Source organism: Prionailurus viverrinus, chromosome D2, assembly GCF_022837055.1.
Source record: "Prionailurus viverrinus isolate Anna chromosome D2, UM_Priviv_1.0, whole genome shotgun sequence".
Lineage (NCBI taxonomy): Eukaryota > Metazoa > Chordata > Mammalia > Carnivora > Felidae > Prionailurus > Prionailurus viverrinus.
Genome location: NC_062571.1, coordinates 34095317 through 34115929, shown reverse-complemented (window position 1 = coordinate 34115929; position 20613 = coordinate 34095317). Strand labels below are relative to the sequence as shown.

The window sequence follows — 20613 nt, the reverse complement described above, 5'->3', positions numbered from 1 at the left end:
TTTTGATTTGCCTTTTGATGCGAATGGCCTATTTCCACCTCACAATTAGTTTCTTACCGAAGCATGTCTGCCTGTCAGGGCCTAGCACAGTTCCCGGAGAGCACGTGCATTCACTGGTGTCCAAGCAGCTGCCATGGCAGTCCTCATCACAGATGTCATAAAAATCTGTGGAAAGATAAGGTCGACCTTTCATGAGGGGTTAAGGACCAGAGGACACTCATTCATGAGAAGCCTCATGGGTTCAATCATGAGGTAGGAGCTCTTGGCCAACATTGAGAGTTCTCATAGTTCAGGGTTTATGTAACCCAATGGAAAGAGATACTGCCCAGGGACATCTGTCATTTAGATCAATGGTTCCCAACTTCAGATCCACAGGTGATAGTTTCTGCAAATCTAAAACCTCACCAAATACGAGCTGTAGATTAAATAAGTGTTATGCCCTATTCTTCTATGTATTTTATTTTTTATTTAAAAAGACTTTTTAAAAAACATTTATTTATTTTTGAGGCACAGAGAGAGACAGAGCATAAGTGGGGGAGGTGCAGAGAGAGAGGGAGACACAATCCGAAGCAGGCTCCAGGCTCTGAACTATCAGAGCCCAATGTGGGGCTTGAACCCATGAACTGTAAGATCATGACCTGAGCCAAAGTTGGACGCTTGACTGAGCCACCCAGACACCCCTGTACTCTATTTTTAAAATGCATACAGATTTTTTTTTTTTAAGCGTCTGACTTCAGTTCGGGTCATGATCTCACAGCTTATGAGTTCAAGCCCCACTTCGGGCTCTGTGCTGACAGCTCAGAGCCTGGAGCCTGCTTCGGATTCTCAGTCTCCCTCTCTCTCTGCCCCTCCCTTGCTCGTGCTTTGTCTCTCACTGTCTCAAAAATAAATAAACATTTGGGGCGCCTGGGTGGCGCAGTCGGTTGAGCGTCCGACTTCAGCCAGGTCACGGTCTCGCGGTCTGTGAGTTCGAGCCCTGCGTCGGGCTCTGGGCTGATGGCTCGGAGCCTGGAGCCTGTTTCCGATTCTGTGTCTCCCTCTCTCTCTGCCCCTCCCCCGTTCGTGCTCTGTCTCTCTCTGTCCCAAAAATAAATAAACGTTGAAAATAAATAAATAAATAAATAAATAAATAAATAAACATTAAAAAATTTTTAAATGCATGCAGATTTTGATGGGATTAATAACACAAACATTTGTTTTAAAATACTACTGATCTCAAGCAGGTTTTTCCCATTACATATCATTTAAAAAAATCAATGGATACTAAGCACAGTACTACCTTATGGATGTCTGATATATATCTTAAAAAAGGGTTCTCCATTCTCAAAAAGGTTAGAAATCCACTATTTAAATAACCCAAGTCAACATTTCATTTTCTAATGTTTTGTTTGAGTGGAACAAAGGCAAAATAAAAAAGAACTGATCAAAGTCATAATTCCTTTCCCTTTCTGTTTCTTCAGGACATCTTCAGAAATCTAAGAACAGATCACAAAAATCACAATCTGAAGTTACCTGTGACTCTAAATCAATGTTATTTAGACTCTGAGATACTACGATAGCTCAATTTCATACAGCATTTTTCTGATGCCATCTCTGGCCCTCATAGGGGAGGAAAAGAGCACAGAGAAGGTACTCACGACCACAGTAGGCATGAAAGCAGACACTGGGCTTGGTCAGACGATATACATAGTAGCCACCCGGACAAGCCTTGACCTCCACCGTGGTGTTCCAGAGGCAGCAGTTCCCACTGAAGCTTGCGCAGGCCTGGCGTTGCACGATGCCATCACCTTCTAGAGGGTGGCTACCATTGAGCCAGACAGGTGCATGGGTTCCACAATGGTTTTCAGGTATGCAGAAGGTGGGCATGGCATCCCCTGCCATGCCTGTGAAGCGATACCACTCCCCATCCACATGGTTGTCACATAGAGGGGGGCCTTGAGACTCATCGAACTGGTGGTCGGTGTTCCTCCATGGCTCATTCAAACTGATGTAAGCAGAGCAGGGATCTAGGGCTGGGGATGAAATAGACACCTCAGAGGCAGGCACCTTGTGGTGTTTCCGATTACGATGGCGAAAGCTTGAGTCCACCTACTTCATCTTACATTTTGGGGGGGGAGGGGCTTAAGAAAGAAATAATCTAAAAGCCCAAACAGTACTGTTTAAGACGCCTCAAGTTGACTTTAAACATATTTTATAATGCCTGTTGCAAAAATTATTTCAAATCTATTTATGGTTTAGTGTAACGTTGGACTCAACTTTTTTCCAGAGTAATCATTTGATAGAAGGATAGTTGTTCAGATCAAGGGAGTTTAGGATTATAGTTTCACCGAACTCTGTTCGAGTCAGACAATATTTTGAGTATTGTGTTCACCTAGAGGCTATATTATATGAAAGTGTGGACAAATCTGGGGTCCAGTGACCAGACTCGGGAGGGAACCTAAAAATTACCAACTGGGGAAGAAGCAGAGAACTATACTTTGGAGAAAAAAAGATTGAAGAGTATGCATCAGTTTTCACAAATGTAGGTATTCTGTTATTAGAGCAAGAGCAGACTGTTGCAGGGAGGGATTTTAGTTCAGCTATGGACTAATGGAGAGGCCGTATCTCAGTGTTGTAAGCTTTTCATCTAAGACATTTAAACAAAGTATTTGGATGGTCATTTGTAAGCAAGACTGTGAAGGACATTTTGCACTGCTGGAAAGTTTGACTTGTGAATAAAGGTGCACAGCTCATCCCGCTGAAAAGGAAAATGCCTCTGGCACAAATCCACTGTTTTGAAATACACAGTACACTGACAAGTAATCAGCAAAGATATTCTCAAAGGGAATGTTGGCATATATTGAAAACTTATTGAAAATAGGAACTTTTTGTGTATAAACAATGAGCTACGGCATCATCCTACAGCCAAATTTCTCAAGCATGACTTTGTAGTGCATAAATCACATGGACAAACATCTCATCAAAAATATTGTAATGACCCAAGACACCAATATCCTCTATATTGTCACTGCTTCCCTCAACTTCAAGGAAACATGGAATTAATATAGGCAAATTGTCTTTATGAAGAATCTATAAAACCAAGAAATTCTAGAAAGGAATACCAGCCAGAGAGTACTACTATCCTTTGTAATGCACATGAGGCCAACTTACCTGACATTGTAGTCAGGGAATTCACATTAAGACCAATGCGCTTTGTAGACAGAAATTCAGTTTTAGCAAATACTGCACAATAATTAACTGTGGATGGACCATGATCATAAAGTTTAAGTTGTCTAGAAAATATTTTGAATTTTCTAAGTCTACTTTTGAACTCCAATTTTCTCTCTAAATTCAGTCACATGTAGAGGAGGGTGTAGCCTAGTGCTAATGGCCCCAAAGAGAATATGAAATTTTGCGAGAGGAAGTAAGGCTATTGCACTTTCTGGAAATAACACATTTGCAGAGTTGCACATGGCAGGAGCCTCTCTCTCTCTTTTAAAATGTGCCTGAGATATTCCAGCTGCGCCTTAGACCGTATGCGATGTCACTTGAGGGCAGGAAATGTCCTCATACAGACTCTCTCCCTTCTCAAAAGGGAAAAATTCCCTCATCTGCTCTCCCAGCTGTGATTCTCTTAAGAAGCAAGGTTTCCAGGGCAATTTTGCAGGTGATTATAAATTCATAGAAATATTTGGTTGATCTCCTTGGCTCTAATTTTATAAGAAATGGTTAGGTACTCAACTTTTAATGGCTTTTGCAGAAATTCCTAAACCTCCCTCAACAACTATTTCATGATTTATAAAGTTTTTCCTTAAATTTAACTGTCATTTTTTGGTGTTATTTGTTAAAAGTTCACTTCCTCTCATTGAAGGGAACATATGGCACAAATAGGGGAAATTTACCGACTATGTTCTGTAAAATAAATATATTTTTAAGTTACCCATGCAATATTTTCTAACATTAAATACACCCATTCCTCTCCACTCCTTAGATCCTTTAATAATCTGGCCACTGGTGTGAATTCCTGTTTTCAGTCTCTCAGTGTGGAGTCTGGCATTCAGTATTATGCATGCTGCATCCTAAATTGCTGATGTATACACTCCTTAAATGGGAGACCTTCAAAACGAACAATTCCATCGGTTCCTTGCAAAGTTGAGTCCCAGGCCAGCCCTGCCAGGAAGGTCCTCCGTCTTGGCCAGGATTCCTGCCTGAGGTCCCCCATCCGCGGACCCCCGTCTGGGATGCACGGAAGCTTGTGTGTCCCCAGGGCTGGCACCTCACGGGGGCCAAGTGCAGAGAGCAAAGTCAGCCAGCGTCCCCACCCTTCCATCTCCAGCCCTCCAGGTGGGGGGGATGCCACCCCTCGGACTGGGTCCAGGCGCCCCCAGTGTCCTTCCTTCCATCTCCGGTCCTCCCAGTTTCTACTCTTCCCCTGTACTTCCTGCGCTCTCACTTCCTCTCTTTTCCCTCCCCTCCTTTTTTTCTTTCACTTCCCCTCTCCTGTAGGGGAATACCCTCCCTCGGGGCTCCCCAGCTCCCAAAGTCGTTAATTCATTCATTGATTGATTGATTCATTGATTGATTCATTCATTCATTCTTTTTAATTCTCAAGTTAGTTAACATACAGTGTAGTCTTGGCTTTAGGAGTAGAACCCAGTGATTCATCACTTACATACAGAAGCCGGCGCTCATCCCAACAAGTGCCCTTCTTAAAGCCCATCACCCATTTATCCCACCCTCCACCCCCATCAACCCTCAGTTTGTTCTCTGTTTTTAAGAGACTATTATGGTTTGCCTCCCTTTATTTATCTCGCTTTTGGCATCGAGTCAAAGTTGTAGAAGGGCTGCAATAAATAAATTAAAAAAAACCAAAAGATCTGGGAAGAGAGAAGATGTATGATGGGTGGGAACAAGAGGTATTGGAGAGTAAGCAGTAAAGAATGGGAAGAAAGGCAAACAGAAGCTTCCGGGTGGTGGAGGCTACTTTTGCTGGGGCAAGTCTTGGTTAGTTATTGGCAGAAGATATGGGTGATTAAACCTAGCTCAAGTCTATCTTTTTCTAATAGACTATTTTTTAAGAACAATATTAGATTTAGGGAACAATTGAGAAAATAGTACAAAGAGTTCCCATATACTCTGTGCCCAGTTTCCCCTATTATGAAACATTGTACATTAGTTGCAGTACCTTTTCCACAGTTAATGATCCGAAGGTGATACATTATTATTAACTCAAGTCCATAGTTTAGATTTCCTTAATTTTTGCCTTTCTCTTTATTCTAGGATCCCATCCAGGATACCACATTACCTTAATTTTCACATCTCCTTGGGGTCTCAAGCCTATTTTTAATGTGCATCCTTAAAGGTGCTAGAGTAAGACCTGAGTTACCCTGAAGAAATAAATCAGGGTCAATTAAACAGAGCTACTCAAAAGTGCCAAGCAGGATGGCTCTGTCCATCTCGATCTCCTCTTACTCTCTCTTCCAATTAGAACTTAAATTCTATTGGAAAAAGGAGAAATGTGTTAGTAACTGGAACTGAAACTTTGTTTTGCCTCGCTGGCCAGTCTTGTGCCAAGCCTGAGAAGGGAGAGAGTTTATGATTCACTCAGTCTATGCAAGAAGTTCTGATTTACAGATATCTAGACTGAGAAGTTCAATTTATCCAGATCTGTGCCTTTCATGGGGATAGAGCTTTCATTCAGTCCCTTGAATTCAATAAAAACAAAACAAAACAAAACAAAACAAAAAACCCAATCAACCAACCAACCAAAAAAACCCCTCTATCCTCAACTCTAAAGATTGTTATTTTTTTCCGCTCTTAAAGTTGGAATTCTACAAGTGCCTATAATATAAAGAAGCTAGAATTCTTTTTACACGTACTCCAAGAAATATTTAGCTTGTGGAAAGCTGTTGGTTGTGGCAAATCCATGGAAATTCTGGATGCCTGGGCAAGAGGCTAACTGGAACATGAAACAGAAATTCTTTGAAAATGTATCTATCATAGGTTATCATACATTTTCTTACACTATTCTAGAACCAGTATTTAAGATATTGGAACCTAGCTCTTAATTATCTGTTCATAATAGCAAATTCCTACATCAAAAAGTGCGTTGTGCCAAGTATGTGACACAAGACTCACCCATTGGTGATGCAGGTGTGATGGTGAGAAAGACGCAGGTGAGAAGCAGGAATTGAGACATCCTTCTAGACCAGCCACCGCAACAGACTGGAAATCCTCTTAATTCCAGTTGTCCTTCGTCTCTTCTTTTTCAAGCACTTTTTGAAAAAGGTCACTAGGCTCTTACGAAAAAAGACTTTACAGTACTGGTTGGGGCTTTATCAGAGGAAGAGGATGAGTGGGATAAGGTGTCCATTGTTCTGGCCTTGACCCCAGATAGAAGCACTGCTTTACGCTGTCAACAGGGTTATTGATGTTTTTCTTCAGTGGGGGAGAAAGCCCGTCACAATCCCTCATCCTCCTATTGTTTTCTCTCAAGAATTCCCTGCACCAAGGCCTCCGGTATCTTATCCAGAAGGGAACGTTAAGTGAGGGACATCCCCTCATGTCAAAATCTTGTTTTGTGACTTCTAGGAATTAATTTCATGGTGTTGCAGCCGTACCATTCATTGCTTATGAAATGAGAATGGGATAAAGCCAAATTGTTGGCACTGGTCATTAGGAAACGTCTTGGTCAGATGGTGAAGGAGTTTATAAAGGCACACTAAAAAGTAGTAAGGAGACGTGTGGATTAGGGACAACATTCCCTTGAAGCAAGCTCCTAAGTGTGCTTTATTATGGTCTTTGGTCTCAAAACTTCCTAAAAAGAAGGTTTAAGTTGTGTTTTTGCCAATTCCAGCAGCAACACCTCAGTTTTCATAGGGTCTTTCTGTTCCAAATTAAAATGGTTTAGTGTTCCTTATTTTACTAATTCTCACACGAAGAGGTAGAGGCTTCAAATTCGGAATGACTCACTCATTAAAAGTAACGACACCGAAAGTGACGCTTACTAGAATTTCATTTTTAGACAAAAGAGGCAAAATGAAGGGACCTGCATATTATGTGTCCCCAGACAACCTTTGGTAATTACAGGTCCAGAGTCTGCCAGCTCCCTGATATTCTACAGTGTGTGGACACCTGGGACTTGGCAAGCACTAGTACGGGAGATAAGGTAAAGGGAGGAGAAAGAGAAGGGTAGAGGACAAGTTTTTATTTTATTTTTTTACCATTTAAAACAATGTTTATTTATTTATTTGGCGGTGGGGTGGGGGTTGGGGGGAAGGGGCAGAGAGAGAGGGAGAAAGAGAATCCCAAGCAGGCTTTGTGCTGTCAGCGCTGAGCCCAACGCGGGGCTCAATTTCATGACTCATGAGATCAGGACCTGAGCTGAAATCAAGTCTGACACTTAACTGACTAAGCCACCGTTTTGTCTTTTTTTTTTTTAAAGTCAGTTTCATGTCCAACATGGGGCTTGAACTCATGACCCTGAGATCAAGTGTTGCATGCTCTACTAACTGAGCCAGCCAGGTCCCCCGAAAGATTGTGTTTTTAAATACTATATTAAACCAGGATCTGAATGATATCAAAGTTTCTCTCTCCTACTCTTACCTTGATCTGATGCTTTGGGCTTCTATCCTTCGTATGCTATTTATATTTCTTGTCCTATAACCAAATTTCTAGTGACTAGGGAAGGGATATTTGTATTAGGAAGTAGTTCACAAATGTGTCTACTTAATCTGTCACATTTTTTTCCTATGCTAAGTGGCATCCAAATTGGGGTGGCCCCTTTTCCTCTAAGGGTTTCAGTTCAATTAAACATTAGTGCTTCCTAGGGGCCAAGTGCCATGCTGTCTCTGGTCTTTGACAGTGACTAAAGGTAAAAGTGTTCCTGCAAGCAGAGTTTACAGTGCTCTAGAGTGGAAAGCTCTAGCAAGGGGTTTCTGTTGATCTAAATTTATAGTTAGCTACTTTATCACTAGCAGATGATAGCAGAACACAGGCAATCTGACCATTTTTAGCTTATTAAGTTGCAATTTGATGGCAATGGATGCATCTGGGACTGAGGAACTGTCTCATTGCAGTTAAGGAGTTAGTGCTCTTAACAGAAAAAACAAAACCCTGCAGTTTCCTGTCCCTGAGAGACCATCTGAGTGCTTCATATGTGTTGCAGAGAAACAGAGGACGTGTGCATGAGATAAACTCAGATTTGCTGCCAGGATTGATGGCCAGAGTCAAGGACTTTTACCAGATAGCCCTTTGGTTCTGTAAACAAGCATTCCCAGGATGGTAGGACTTTTTTTTTCTTATTCCTATTTTTTCCTTTTTAGTTGACCTGCCCTTTCATTTTAATTTTTTATGATGAAAAATTTCAAATGTATACAAAAGTAGAAAGAATAATACCCAGCTGCAATTACTAATATTTTGTCAACCTTATTTATATACCAAGATGCATTTCTTTTTTTAAAAAAAATTTTTTTTCAACGTTTTTTTATTTATTTTTGGGACAGAGAGAGACAGAGCATGAACGGGGGAGGGGCAGAGAGAGAGGGAGACACAGAATCAGAAACAGGCTCCAGGCTCTGAGCCATCAGCCCAGAGCCCGACGCGGGGCTCGAACTCACGGACCGCGAGATCGTGACCTGGCTGAAGTCGGACGCTTAACCGACTGCGCCACCCAGGCGCCCCAAGATGCATTTCTAACATATGGCCTTTTTTACATAACTGTAATGTCATTCTTACTACTATGAAAACTTAGTACTAATACCCATTTCATATTAAAATTTCCCCAACTGTTTCAAAATTTGCATGGCTAGTTTGAAGTCAGGATTCAAACAAGAGCCATACATTGCATAGAGTTATATCTCTTAAATTCTCTTAATCTAGAATGGTCCCTCCCTTTTCCTCAACGCTTACACCATTTGTTGAGGAAAGCCAGTCATTTGTCCTATAGAATGTCTTACGTTCTAGATTGCTTTGACTGCTCCTTGTGGTGTTTTATAGCGTCTCCTTTCCCATATTTAATGTTAATTCTTGTTCATATTTTCTTATTTTTCTAAAGTACGTGCTATTAGAAATTAAAAACAAAAATATTCTGGTGACACTGAAGGAATTTAATGCACTGGAGGAATGCAGGAAATAGATCAGTTAGGAGGCAGATGAACCATTCTGCTGTTCAGGAGAGATCTGAGTTTACCTAACAATCTGAGAGCTACCAGCTTACAAATGGGGGAGGGGAGTGAGTGAGATCATCTATGGAAAATGGGGCCCAAGATGGAACCCCAGAGAAGCCGAACATCAGATGTGGGCAGAGGAAGGGGACACTGCAAACGAGGCCAAGAACTAGTCAGAGATTTAAAGAAGGAAACTCAAGAGTCGAGTCACAGGAGCAGAAGATATTTTTGAGGAGGGATTGCTCAGTGGATGATGAATTTATAAAACATATGCAAATGAAAATTTATATAGTGGGTCATTTTATATTCAGAATTCATTACAAATTAGCCTATACATTTATCCTAAGGATGTAACTATGTAGTGCATTCTGGAAGAGAACAAGTTTGTACTTACTTGGGAGAGCAACAAACTAAAGATCGTTGGCAGTGATAAAAATGAATTACAACTCTCAACAGTTTTGGTGAAACTGAGTTCCAAAATCTAAGAAATTCCACTTTTCTGTGAAATCTCTCTAGATTGATTTTAAAAATTCAACTTATTTGTTTTTGTAAGCATCTACTATGTCCTCACCACAACCCTTGAGAAGCAAGATACAGCAGTACATGTGACATGAGCTCTATTGTTTCCATTTACCATATTCATCACACTCACCAATTCTCCATTACTCGGTCTGGTTGTTTGGTCATAGGAATGCACTGATGGGTTGGGACATAGACGTCTTCTCTGTGCCTGTTTCCTTCTCTTTAAAGCACTGGGCTGACTAGACCAACGGTTCCCATCGGAATCACCAGAAGGGCTTATTACACACAGATTGCTGGCCCAGTGCCTAGTTTCTGATTCAGTGGGGATCAGAGAAATTGCATTTTTAACAAGGACATACCAGGTTGCTGCTCCAGCAATCATACCGTGAGAACCCTTTTACTTTTTCCATCTCTAAAAGTCTATTATCCCTTAGCAAAACTGCATTATCTACACTCACTAATGGATTTAACTCTCTATTATCTATCTCCACTGAAAATTCACTGAAGCCTAACAATGTCGTGGAATGCATAGACATTATTTGCTGAAACCAAACAGTGGCTTAACGTTTTCAATCTTATTTTCTTCCACCTTACTTCAGTCTCAGGGATGTCTGCTCTCAGTACATCTCACACTGCACTAAATACAGTCAGACATTTAACGTTTAACATATGATTTTTGATAGGCCGTCAATGGATTAGGTAGCATGTGATATTTTCCTGTTTGGTGATCATACAAACTCTTAAAATAATGAATATTTAATCTTGGTTCATTCTTGAACAACTTTCTGAAGTCCAGAAGACCACACTGGGCAATCTGGTGGTCTGATACAATAGCAAATTTTCCTGGTAGTCAGGAGATAAGGATATTGGTCTCAGTCTTGCCATTGGCTTTATTACGGCTGTAGAAGACACTTAACCTCTGGTAGCTCTGGAAAATTAGGAAAATACTGACCATTTTAGATTCAGGAAGCATGAATGAAATGCCTGTTTTTAAAATACGGGCTCTAGTAACCAAATTTAGCTTCAAAATAGTAGTTTTATAAAAATTAATTTTAGAAGTAAACGCTTCTCCACCTAGAATTACAGGAAAATAAGGTTTTGTTTTCTTGGTTTTGCTTTAAAGAATAAGATGCTATAGTTCAAAAATTGAATAAGTATTTATTGTTCCAGAAGGTACATTGCTTTTTATACATATTTCATAAATGATACAGGATTTTACACATGTTCAGTATTTTGCTATTTGTGTAAAGGACTTTTCTCCACATCTTCCCTCCTTTGCCTCCCACACACCCTGAAAGGATTTGCTCATTGCACTGTGCTGTTTCTTCTTAAAAACCCTGCACACAAACAGGATAAATGATTTAAAAATAATTCACATTAACTTAACAAAAATAAATGAGGGGAGGGGCTGAACGACTGCGGGGAGGGAAGGGGGGACATGCGCCCTTTCATTCCAACATGCCAGTGGAAGGGGTGGCGGCAGCAGCGGCGGCGGTCCTGGCTAGCCTTCGACCTCTACAAGGCACCTGGAGTCTGGGTTTGTCGCCTAAAGTGTTTCTTCTCATACACAATGATCCCAAAGGAGGAAGAAAATGAGAAAGAAAACTCCTTGCCACAATGAGGAGGGATGAATCATGTGAAAGAAAAAGCCAATCAGCTGTGTGGCAAGCCTCATCATCCTTTCCATCCTGCCCCCCACCGTAGTGCAAAACAGGATATTAGACACAGATTCCTTTGACTCTCCAACTGCAGATGTCATCTGGAAGTATGGTAGAAAATATTTTGATAGAGTATAAGATTAATTCTTCCTTCTCTCAATTTAAGATAAGAAAAAATAGGGTGAAGAGGGCAGGTTGAAGGAAGCCATAGAAATGTATTCTTGTATAAAGATAAATTGCACCCTTTGAGATCCACACACTTGATTTACAACTATTAAAGTGGTGGAGGTGGGAGGGCTCACAAACAGCGTGGAAGTGTGTGTCCTTCAAGATTAACAAAATCTCCAGACAAGGCAGCACCACCTGGGTGGGCTGGAATGCTGTCACACAAGCAGACTAACAGCATTGAAATTATTCTGGTTCTGAAATGGCTAGAGAGCCATGATTTTTTAGCCAATCTGTAAACCTTACATCTTCCTGATTTGGTAATACAGCTGAACCCCCCCCCCCCCCCCGATTTGAGTTGTGGAGGGAGAGAGGAATATCAATAGGATAGTTAAATAAAGGAGGGAAACTCTGCCTCCTTTTAAAGATTAATTAGTAAAAAAACAAAACGAAACGAAACAAAACAACCTCATGCAGTGTTGCCAATGATTCCTAGATACTGATCCAGAGCACTGGAATATACAGACATTTAAGAAGGTATTACGGGATAATCCAAAGTGTCAATTATCAAACAGTCGTAAGTTGGTTCCAACTGTCATATGGATAAAATTAGTGTAACCAACAGGAGTGGGTGGTCAGAAAAGGGCACAAATAGGAGAGATTCCTGGTAACTTTGCAGAGACTGGGTCCAATTTAAAATAAATGCTAATGGCACGGGCTCAGACTCTGTTTGCCACCCACATATCTTGAGGATTTGCTTTTCTGGTGTATTTATTTACTCCTATGTCAAAAATAAGAAAAGTTAAATTAAAAAAAAATTAGAGCTGAGTGGGGTGCTGGTGTGTTACTGTTTTGCTGACCCTGCAAAGAAGATGCAAGAAAGGAACACCCCCAGCATCCTTTTCTCTTTATGAATCTCTCAACTGTATAATGCATCATTTTCATCCAGAAACTAAGATGCTTGATTAAGACAATATTCACTAAGCCCTTTGAGCTTACATTCCACAAAGCCTGATCCTCAGATTTTAACATTCCCTTCTTCCCTAAGATCCTTTTTGTTTTTGTTTTTAATTAAAGGTAAAAACCCTCTACCCCGACATGGCTCCCAGCTTCCACCTGCAATGCTTTAATTAAAAAGGCAATAGTTATAAACAGGTGTTCTTTCTGCCAGGATTCAGAGGCTCTTTGCAGATCAATCTTTTTCACCAATTTGTCGAAGGGGCAGATGTACTTGTAATGGGTCTCTCAGTCTCTTAAGGTCCATTTCTGCCTAAAATAGAAACAAAAGGTGAGAAAAACTGGCTAGTGAAGCGTTCAGTGATATTACTGTCTCCAGAGAAAAGGAAATTTTCTTTTCTGCATCACTATGAATCACAGAAATCATCTCAATTACTTTTAAAATAAGAGTGCCTCAGAGGCAAAGGGGTTGAAAGGCACGGGACTACAAAGGGGGACCAGAATGGAAGTCTGTCCCCACAGTTTCAGCTGTCAACAGAGCCTTCAGAAAAGGCTGAAGGCCTATGCTGTCAATAGGCCAGGACTTGGGGATCCAAGAACATGGGGGAGCATCTGATGTACCTTGATGGCATTTCTCGAGAGAAAAGCCATTTCACAAGCCTTTGTCTGGATCCAGAACTTTAATTTATGGAGAGTCAAATTTATAATTTTAATTATGCCCCAGACCTTAGTTGTTCATCCAATAGTTGTTTTAAGTTTTTCACTTAGTTTAAAAAAAACAAACCAGGATTTGCTGTCAACAACAGCACTTTCAAAATTCACACACACTGGACCTCAACCCTGAGGAGTTGGATTAATAGGCTCAGGGTGAGGCTGAAGCATCTGTATTTTTAACAGCTCCAGAGATGATCTGGTGCATTCCCTCCAGCTGAGAACCACCACACGGAGCAACAGAAGACACCAGTCCACTTAGGCCAAGGCAGGAAGGCAGACTAAGACTATTCAAAGCACAACCCATCACCAAAAAGGGACAGAGAAGGGCAACCAAACATTAAAGAGGGTGGAAGAGCTTCTAGAAATTTTTGAAAAATCTCTAAAGTCATATAAGATTACAGAGAAGAGGAATGAAGATTTATTTACTGAAATCAAAGATATCAGAGGGAGGCACACTCAGAATTTTGAAAGGTAACTATTATGAAAAATAAAGTACATCAATCTTTTTTTTTTTTAAAGCATCTTTGGGGTGCCCGGGTGGCTCAGTGGGTTAAGCATCTGACTTTGGCTCAGGTCATGATCTCATGGTTCGTGAGTTCCAGCCCTGCATCGGGCTCTGTGCTGACACCTGAGAGCCTGGAGCTTGCTTCGGATTGTGTGTCTCCCTCTCTCTCTGCCCCTCCACTGTTTGCCCTCTGTCTCTCTCTGTCTCTCTGTCTCAAAAATAAATAAACATTAAAAAAATTAAAAAGAAAATATTGGGCTCTGTGCTGACAGCTCACAGCCTGGAGCCTGCTCCAGATTCTCTGTCTTTGTCTCTGTCTCTGTCTCTGTCTCTGTCTCTGTCTCTCTCTCTCTCTGCCCCTCCCCTGCTCATGCTCTGTCTCTTTCAAAAATAAACATTGAAAAAAAATTTTTAATTAAAAATATAAAAAAAGTATCTTCTAGTTCAATAAACTCTGACTTGTGCCTGGCAAACACTTCTAGTAGTCTCTCTTACCTGGATTTTATTTTTGCCCCATTGCTACCACACATTATAGGTGGAAAACATTTGAATTACTGTAAAAGATTTTTAAAAGGAAGAAAAGTAAAAAAAGCCAACTTTTGGGATGCCTGGGTGGCTCAGTCAGTTAAGCATCTGACTCTTGATTTTGGCTCAGGTCATGATCTCATGGTTTGTGAGATCAAGCCCTGCTTGAGATTCTCTCTCTCCTTTTCTCTTTGCCCCTCCCCTGCTTGTTCTCTCTCTGTCTCTAAAAAAAAAAAATTAAAATGTTAAAAAGAATAGACAAACTTAAAGAACAAACAAAAAGTAAACATAGCTCTACAAATTTCAATATGTTAGAGTTCATAGGACAGACATGACCCATCATCTTTTCACCTGCTTGTGTTCTAAAACTTTCCAGAGAGGTATCCATGCTAAAATAGTCATTTTTATCAACTGAGGAAAAATTTATATAGGAAGAAGAGGGTTGGCTCATTCTTTCAGAGTTTACCCATTGAAACACTATAGCACCATACAAAATGGGACTGGAATTTATTTTTATTTTTGGAAAACTTACCTGAGCAATTGCATCCTTGAGTTGATTATATTTCTCTAGGTCAAAACGTGACTTTTTGGCTCCTTTATGGAAAAATAATAAGTATTGTCTGTCTCTGGCTTCTGGATAAACATATTCCTATGAAAATAAAGGAGAAATTAAATTATTAGTCCTTAGAATTCCCCTTAGAATATTATCTTTACAAAATAAGCATCTACTAACTGTTGATCAGATTCAATACACGTGCACAGTTATAAAGATACATACTGATGTGTTGTGTTAAATATTTATTTCTTAAACATTTTTTATTGTGAAACAGACACGTAAGTGTATACAAAACAAAAATGTACATCACAATGAATCATCACTAAATGAATATGTTAATCATCACCAGATAGAGAAAATCTAATACTGCCAACAACCAAGAAGGCTTCCTTGTGCCTTCCCAATTATTAACCTTTCCTTTCTCCCAAAATGAATCACTATCTTGCCCTTAATGGTAATTATTTTCTTTCTTTCTTTACAGCTTTCCTACTTAAGTATGTATCCCTTTCAACTCTATGGCTTAGTTTTACCTGCTTTTTGAATTTAATAAAAATAGAGTCAGACAGTAGGTACTCCGTATGGCTACTTTCACTTAATACTATGTTTGCAATATTCATCCTTTTATAGTCCACTCATTTCCATTGCTATGTTATATTCTATTGTATGACTACATCACAATTTATTTATCCATTGTACTACTGATAGACTTTTGGTTGCTTCCAGGCTTTGGCTATTATGAATAATGCTGGCAAGAACATTTTTGGGCTTAACTCTTCTGTTGGATATATACCTATGAATGGAGATCCTAGATCATAAGGTATGCCTGTGTTCAAGTTAAGAAGTCATATCAAACAGGTTTCTTTTTCTTTTTTTAATTTTTTTTTCAACGTTTATTTATTTTTGGGACAGAGAGAGACAGAGCATGAACGGGGGAGGGGCAGAGAGAGAGGGAGACACAGAATCGGAAACAGGCTCCAGGCTCTGAGCCATCAGCCCAGAGCCTGACGCGGGGCTCGAACTCACGGACCGCGAGATCGTGACCTGGCTGAAGTCGGACGCTTAACCGACTGCGCCACCCAGGCGCCCCTCAAACAGGTTTCTAAAACGATTGTACCAATTATACTCCCACCAGCAGGATGTGAGAGTTGGCATCATTCTATATCCTTGCCAATACTTGGTGTTGCCAGTTAAAAGAAAAATATTAGCCATTCTGGTGTGTGTGTGTAGAAGTACTACTTCATTTTTAGAAACAGCTTTACTGAGATATAATTCATATACAATTCACCCATTTAAAGTGTAATGTTCAATGATTTTTAGTGTATTCATGAAGTTGCACCACTATCACTGCAATCAGTTTTACAACATTTTTATCATCCCCAAAAGAAATCCTGTACTCTTCAGTAGTCACTTCCTATCTCCCTTGACATCTCCAGTTCCAGACAACTACTAATCTATGCCTCTACAGAGTTGCCTTCTGGATATTTCATACAAATGGAATCATACAACCTGAGCCTTTCGTGTCTGCCTTCTTTTAAGGTTCATCCATTTGTAGCACGTATTGGTACTTCATTTCTTTTTATTGTCAAGTAATAAATCCATTCCACTGAATGGATATACCATATTTTATTTATCCATTAATCAACTGATAGACATTTGGGTTGTTTCCACTTTTTGGCTATTATGAATAATGCTGCTATGAATATTCCCATACAAGTTTTTGTGTGAACATGCTTTCATTTCTCTTGGATATCTATAGCATTTTCCTGATCACTCATGAGGCTGAGACCTTTTTATTAGCCATTTGCATTTTCTTTTTAAGATGTGCTTATTCAAATCTCTTGCCATCGTTGTCTACTGAGTTGTCTGTTTTTTTCTTACTGACTAGTAAGATATGTTTATATATTCTGGTTATGGATCCTTTGTTGGATATATGTACTACAAATATCTCCTCCCAGCCTGTTTGCCCTTTTAATGGTGTTCTTTAGTAAACAGAAGTTCTTAATTTCAATATAGTGGGATTTATCAATCTTATTCTTTATAGTTAGCACTTTTCATTCTGGGTAAGAAGTCGCTCCCTATTCCACAGTAATTAACATATTTTCCTATATTATCTTCCAGAAGCTTTATTGTGTTACCTTTCATATTTGGATTGATAATCCATCTGGGATTAATTTTTGTTAATTAAAGATGTATAAAGTCATTTCATTTTTTAATGTAGATATTTATAGAAAGAAGACTCTCCTTTCTTTGCAGTGCTCTTTTTAAAATCAAGTTCATTTATACCAGGTCTATTTTTACATTCTCTCATCCATTCCATTGGACTATTTGCCTATCCTTGTGCCACTGTCTGAATTACTATAGTATGATAAATAAAGCTATAGTCTTCCATATCCAGTATGGCAAGTCCTCTTACCTAGTTTTTCTTTAAGAATTTACTGGCTTTTCTTACCCTTTTACATTTTTATAGAAATTCTAGAAGCAGCTTATTTAAATCTCTTCTCCCATCCCCAAAACTGTTGGGATTTTGACTGGAATTGCACTGAATCACATCAATCAATTTGGATACAATTGGCATTTTTTAACATTTACTTTTCTAGTCCATGAACATGTTTATTTTACTTACTAAGTTTCCTTTACATTTAAGTTTTTCTGCATAGAGGTCTTACACATGTTTTGCATGATTTACAGGTATATATGTATACACACACACACACACACACACACACATATATATATATATATATGTATATATGTGTATGTGTATATTTTCCAGTGGGCATACTTAAAGGGAATTAGTATAATGCTTACCCTTAGTCTTAATGAATGATAGACATAAAAATGAAGGAAAAGACATTTTCCCAAATGCAAAACTGCTACTTTCCAGTAATGTTATTATAAAAGACAGAATGGTACACATTTCCAAATGCATTTTTGTTACTCTCCTGATTAAAGAAACAAATGCTTGACAACATGGTTTTGGGTATATGCTGAATCTGCACAGATTATAATTTTGGCTCCCTTTTTTTTGTACTTTCAAGTTTTAATTTAAATTCCAGTTAGTTAACATGCAGTGTAATACTGGTTTCAGGAGAATTCATTACTTACATATAACACCCAGTGCTCATCAGAAATGCCCTCCTTAATACCTATCATACATTTAACCCATCTCCCCACCTACCTCCCCTCTAGCAACCTCAGTTTGCTCTCTATAGTTAAGGGTCTGTATCTTGGTTTGTCTCTTTTTCCCCCCTATGTTCATCTGTTTCATTTCTTAAATTCCACATATGAATGAAATCATGTGGTATTTGTCTTTCTCTGATTGACTTATTTTGCTTAGCATAATACACCTAGCTCCATCCACATCATAGCAAATGGCAAGATTTCATTCTTTCTTTTAAAATTTTTTTTTTCAACGTTTATTTATTTTTGGGACAGAGAGAGACAGAGCATGAACGGGGGAGGGGCAGAGAGAGAGGGAGACACAGAATCGGAAACAGGCTCCAGGCTCTGAGCCATCAGCCCAGAGCCTGACGCGGGGCTCGAACTCACGGACCATGAGATCGTGACCTGGCTGAAGTCGGACGCTTAACCGACTGCGCCACCCAGGCGCCCCAAGATTTCATTCTTTTTGATAGCTGAGAAATATTCTGTTGTGTGTAGATATATGTGTGTGTGTGTGTACACATACATACGTGTACATATGTGTACATGTATACATATACACGTGTACACACACATACATGTGTGTGTATATACACACACACATACATACACACACACAAACACACACCTTATCTTCTTTATCCATTCATTAGTCGATGGATATTTGCACTCTTTCCATAATTTGGCTATTGTTGATAGTGCTGCTATAAACATTGGGGTGCATGCATCCCTTCAGATCAGTATTTTTGTATCCTTTGGGTAAATACATAGTGGTGCAATTGCTGGACCATAGGTTAGCTCTATTTTTAACTTTTTTGAGGAACCTCCATACTGTTTTCCAGAGTGGCTGCACCACTTTGCATTCCCACCAACAGTGTAAGAGGGGTTCGTTTCCCTTTCTCTGCATCCTCACCAACACCTGTTGTTTCCTGTGTTGTTAATTTTAGTCATTTTCACAGGTGTGAGGTGATATTTCATTATAGTTTTGATTTGTATTTCTCTGATGATGAGTGATGTTGAGCATTGTTTTCACGGGTCTGTTAGCCATCCGGATGTCTTCTTTGGCAGTGTCTATTCATGTCTTCTGGCTGTTTCCTCACTGGATTATTTGTTCTTTGGGTGCTGAATTTGATAAGTTCTTTATAGATTAACCCTTTCATTTGGCAATATCTTCTCCCATTCCAAAGACTGTATTTTAGTTTTGTTGATTGTTTCCTTTGCAGTGCAGAAGCTTTTTATCTTGATGAAGTCCCAATAGTTTATTTTTGCTTTTGTTTCCCTTGACTCAGGAGACATATCCAGTAAGAATTGCCATGGCTGATGTCAAAGAGGTTACTGCCTGTGTTCTCCTCTAAGATTTTGGTGGTTTCCTGTCTCACACTAGGTCTTTCATACATTTTGAATTTACTTTTGTGTATAGTGTAAGAAAGTGGCCCAGTTTCATTATTCTGCATGTTGCTGTCCAGTTTTCCCAACACCATTTATTGCAGAGACTATCTTTTTTCCACTGGATATTCTTTCCTGCTTTGTTGAAGATTAGTTGACCATATAGTTATGGGTCCATTGCTGGGTTTTATATTTTGTTCCATTTATCTATGTGCCTGGTTTTGTGCCAGTACCATATTGTCTTGATCACTACAGCTTTGTAATATAACTTGAAGGCCTGAATGGTAATGCCTCCAGCTTTTCTTTTCTTTTTCAAGACTGCTTTGGCTATTCAGAGTCTTTTGTGGTTCCATATAAATTTTAGGATTGTTTGTTCTAGCTCTGTGAAAAATTGCTGGTGTTATTTTGATAGCAATTGCATTAAATGTGTAGATTGCTCTGGGTAGTATAGACATTTTAATAACATATGTTCTTCCAATCCATGAGTGTGGAATGTTTTTCCATTTCTTTGTGTCCTCTTCAATTTCGTTTATAAGTGTTCTATAGTTTTCAGAGTACAGATCTTTCACCTCTTGGTTAGGCTTATTTCTAGGATGTATCTTATGGCTTTTGGTGCAATTGTAAATGGGATCGATTCCTTGATTTCTCTTTCTGCTGCTTCATTATTGATATACAGAAATGCAACAGATTTCTGTACATTGATTTTGTATCCTGTGACTTCACTGAATTCATGTATCAATTCTACCAAGTTTTTGGTGGAGTCTTTCAGGTTTTCTACATAGAATATAATGTCATCTGCAAATAGTGAAAGTCTGACTCTTTCATCCTAATTTGGATGCTTTTTATTTCTTTGTGTTGTCTGATTGCTAAGGCTAGGACTTCCAGTACTATGTTAAATAACAGTGGTGAGAATAGACATCCTTGTCTTGTTCCTGACCTTAGGGGGAAAGCTCTCAGTTTTTTTCCACTGAGGAAGATATTAGCTGTGGGTCTTTTGTATATGGCCTTTATGATGTTGTACTTCTAGATATTTTTAAAAGCCATTTTAAGTTACACCTTTTAAAGTTTAATTTTATAATTGTTACTGGCATATAAATATGCAGTTGATTTATGTATACTAACCTTGTATTCAGTAACCTCATTAAATTGACATGGATTCTAACCAATTATATGTACATGTTTTTCTATTTTTTTAATGTACAAAATCTTTGAATAATGTCAATTTTCTTTCTTTCCATCTTTCTTTCTTTCTTTCTTTCTTTCCATCTCTTATAGCTTTTTCTTGCCTTCTCCTTCCAGAGATGATTTATGGCTATT

The 20613-nt window shown here is 39.2% G+C and overlaps 2 protein-coding genes across 6 annotated transcripts in view; both read right to left on the bottom strand.

The window, feature by feature from the left end:
• The window catches only part of OIT3 (oncoprotein induced transcript 3), a 28244-nt gene extending 21004 nt beyond the window's left edge, over nucleotides 1–7240 (bottom strand). Inside the window, exons 1-3 of the mRNA XM_047826505.1 lie at nucleotides 6118–7240; nucleotides 1638–2012; nucleotides 58–165 (exon numbers count right to left, since the gene is read on the bottom strand). Of these exons, the coding sequence (XP_047682461.1) occupies nucleotides 58–165; nucleotides 1638–2012; nucleotides 6118–6178 (544 nt within the window). The 5' untranslated portion in view covers nucleotides 6179–7240. The remainder of the gene's footprint in view (nucleotides 1–57; nucleotides 166–1637; nucleotides 2013–6117) is intronic.
• Nucleotides 7241–10806: 3566 nt separating this feature from the next.
• Nucleotides 10807–20613, bottom strand: part of MCU (mitochondrial calcium uniporter) — a 208440-nt gene continuing 198633 nt past the window's right edge. For all 5 annotated transcript variants that reach the window (XM_047825917.1, XM_047825916.1, XM_047825918.1 and 2 more), the window contains 2 exons: nucleotides 14725–14841; nucleotides 10807–12761 (listed from right to left, as the gene is read on the bottom strand). In XM_047825917.1, coding sequence (XP_047681873.1) covers nucleotides 12684–12761; nucleotides 14725–14841 — 195 coding nt within the window. In that variant the 3' untranslated portion in view covers nucleotides 10807–12683. The remainder of the gene's footprint in view (nucleotides 12762–14724; nucleotides 14842–20613) is intronic.